The sequence below is a fragment of the Akebia trifoliata genome, chromosome 1, assembly GCF_017979445.1.
Source record: "Akebia trifoliata isolate Shusen 1 chromosome 1, ASM1797944v1, whole genome shotgun sequence".
Lineage (NCBI taxonomy): Eukaryota > Viridiplantae > Streptophyta > Magnoliopsida > Ranunculales > Lardizabalaceae > Akebia > Akebia trifoliata.
In genome coordinates this window covers 20941582-20944879 of record NC_141375.1, presented here as the reverse complement: position 1 = coordinate 20944879, position 3298 = coordinate 20941582, and the positions used below count along the sequence as shown (strand labels likewise).

Here is a 3298-nt window from a genome sequence, read left to right as displayed (position 1 = left end):
AACTTGCTACTCTTTTACCATATGAAGAACGCAAAAGAAAAGTCAATCCTTATCTACTTTCCTTACCTACTTTCTATCCAATCTGGCTTAGCAAAGAAAGTTTCCACATCACCCTGTCGCATTCAAAAACATGATCCGATGCCACGTGATTAATATGTCTTATATCATACATAAATGACAATTTGGTTGGTCTGTCTCTCTCTCTATCATTTTAATTAATGTCATAGGATTAAAATAATAACATTAGTTTTTCTTAATATTTTGATAATATCTGTATCTATCTAATTTAAATATCAATTAATTTCAATAGAATTTGTAATTGACAAAGATAGTTTTGTTAATATCTCCACCCATCACCATTTCATAATAAACAAGGTGATGGAATGGAATTTTTCAGAGCATAGGTTTTTGATATTTTGAAATCAGGTTCCATTATTTTTATTTTGTTTGCTTTGATGGGCGTCACGTATCAACTACCCTGGACATATTCAACAGTTAAATATAATCACTTTTATGTGGAAAGATGTATAAGAGCAAATCCAGTTGCCCTTACCATCTCAATGGGTTGGTAGTGGGTTCCGTTATTCCATGAACGACGAGGTTTTAATATTTTGTAATCAAGGTTCCGTGATTCAGTGAAGGATATTGAAACTAGTTAGGCATTAATGTAATTGTTGTTATTTCTTTCCACACAATTATTTTAGTAATTGTTAGAATGCTCAATAATTGACTAGAAATCACCAATCAGGATCAGGTCCAATTATTACTCATTTGACCAATCCCAGAGCAAGAATGCAAATCCCTAATTGAAGGATAATGATACTAATTAAGACATTTTTTCGTTGTTGTCCCCAAAATTAGATTTTATCAATTGTTAAAATCCTCATCAATTGGCTAGAAATCACCAACAAGATCCATTTAATACTCATTAGACCAACAACATGTGAAGAAGCAAGTATACGTTTTTTTTTTTTTTCTTATTTTACAAAGATAATCAAACCAATATCATAAAACAAAATACAAAGTCAAGAATGTAATAATGGGGATGAGTTCTATAACCTCCTCCCTTCACACAAGTACAATCGATAATATTACATAAAATACAAATAAAAGAACTATAGCACCAAGAAATAATCCCTCTTGACTCAGAAGCATATGTCCAAAGCACAGCAACAACACAATGCTGCACAACTGCAAGAAACAAAGAAAATTAGTAAAATGTAGAGGAGAGAGAGAAAGAGAGAGAAAAAGAGAGAGAGAGACAGATAGAGAGCTTACCATCCCTTCCAAAACCCATCACCCCTATTCTTAGTTTCTACACCATGAGGTGGTGGTTGTGGGTATCCTTCACCACCTTTCATCGGATAACCAGCCGGTGGTGGAACGACGTAAGGGCCCGAAGCGAATCCTTCTACCTGGGGAGGGTATGATTGAGGTGGTGGATAAGCTGAACCAGGGGCAGGGTATGCTACTGCTCAAACAAAATCACCACAAAGATCAGAGAAATGTTTCAAAACTCGAAAAATTGAGTCGACTCAACTTGATTTCTCACAAGTCGATTATGTTGAGTCAATAACATTTCTTGTTAAAATTACTCATCATGATATTGTCAAAATGTTACTTAACGAAAATTATTTCAAGCTATATATAGCTATAATGGAAACTTATGAAAATAGCAAACTATTTTATAAACTTAATTAACTGATCAAATCATGATTTTAATAGGTAAATTTACCAAAACATGCATCGAATATCGAAAAATTACCAAAATGGTGCACTATTCATTTTAATTCGGAAAAGGGTAAATTACCCTTTTCGAAAAAAATTTATTTTAAAAAAAACAGTAGAAACGGTGTTTAATGCAAAATAATCCTCTTTTTATAAACAATATACATATCCCCTGTTTAAGTAAACATATAGAAAAGTGATGAAATAAACTAAATCTTCAAGGAAAATACCATTATACTAAAACAGTTATATTTTATAAAAAGAGCATTTTTGACACTAAACACTGTTTTTACCATTTTGGTAAAACAAAGTATTTTGAAAACGGTAATTTACCTTTTTTGGAAATAAGATGCATAGTGCACCGTTTTGGTCAATAATTCTGAAAAGTGCTCCATTTTGGTAAATTTCTCTTTATTAATATTTATGAAAATGGGTCGATGCCCGATTTCAATATATATTTTACATAATCAACAATCTGATGTATGGCCACATTTACCATTTACTTATGACTCAGATAAATTCATGACTGATTGCCCATCAGATGATAATTTTCATAAAAATCTAATTACCAAAATGGTATATGAGCATTTTTGCAACAATAATTAAATAAAAAATAAAAAGATCCTGTAATTGTCAAAATATATAAAAACCAAGAAATTAAGATATGAGAAGGCACACAATAATTTGTCCAGGACTAAGAACACATAGCTGATTCTGTAATTCCCCCGAAATTCATAACTGTTTTAGTAATTTCCCCAAACTTAAGACTGTCTTTCTTTGATATTTTTCGTAAAAAACAAGAAGAAAACCAACAGAACCCATCCACGTTTATCAAGAATTATATCTTTTATCAAAATATTATATCGAATTTAAACAATATAGAAAGAGAAATATATGTACCTGGAGCTTGGTGTTGATCGTATTGACTCATGTTTGAATTTTTGGTGCGAAGATAGCTGTAGAAGGGGTTATAGAAATTTGGGTTTCTAGATGGTTTTTTATCTAAGAAATATAGGGGAAAGCGAGAGAAGGTAAAGATTTGGTTAAGAGGGTCTTGAAGAATATATAGAGCCACAAATGGACATGGAGACGAGGGCGGCTACAACACGTAAGAGAGAGGACAGCACGACAAAGGAAGTAGGGAAGAAGGAAAGATGGGATTGGCTTTTTTTTTTTTATGGTGATTTAGAGATAACCCCATGTTTTATTGGATATTTGAGAGACCCCTCGGTTTTCAAACTGGTGAATGATACTTGACTTCATTCTTCTCTGATATACTTACGAAAATGATCTAAAAACCCTCATCTTCAACATCTAATCAAAAACCTTTATTCTTTTTCCTTCTTAAAATCATTTATCTTCAACCTATGTAGAGAGTTACTGTTTAATCTTTTCAGCTTTATATTTTGATATATTGTTTTCAACTTCACGTTAATCTCTCTTATAAAAAAAAATATTGATTTTTCTATTCAAAATTTTCTTGCTTCTTGTACTTCTCTAAATATCATATCTTGTCCTTGTGACTTAAAATAATAAAAATCTATTTTTGACGAGATCAGTATCATTGATT

The 3298-nt window shown here is 31.5% G+C and overlaps 1 protein-coding gene across 1 annotated transcript; it reads right to left on the bottom strand.

Annotated features, from left to right (window-relative positions):
• Positions 1 to 944: 944 nt before the first annotated feature.
• Positions 945 to 2789, bottom strand: LOC147410898 (protein CYSTEINE-RICH TRANSMEMBRANE MODULE 9-like). Its single transcript, XM_086441523.1, has 3 exons — positions 2629 to 2789; positions 1279 to 1471; positions 945 to 1191 (listed from the first exon to the last, which is right to left on the bottom strand). The coding sequence occupies exons 1-3, from the start codon at positions 2657 to 2659 to the stop codon at positions 1146 to 1148; spliced, it is 270 nt and encodes an 89-aa protein (XP_086297649.1). The 5' UTR covers positions 2660 to 2789; the 3' UTR covers positions 945 to 1145.
• Between the last annotated feature and the right edge of the window lie 509 nt (positions 2790 to 3298).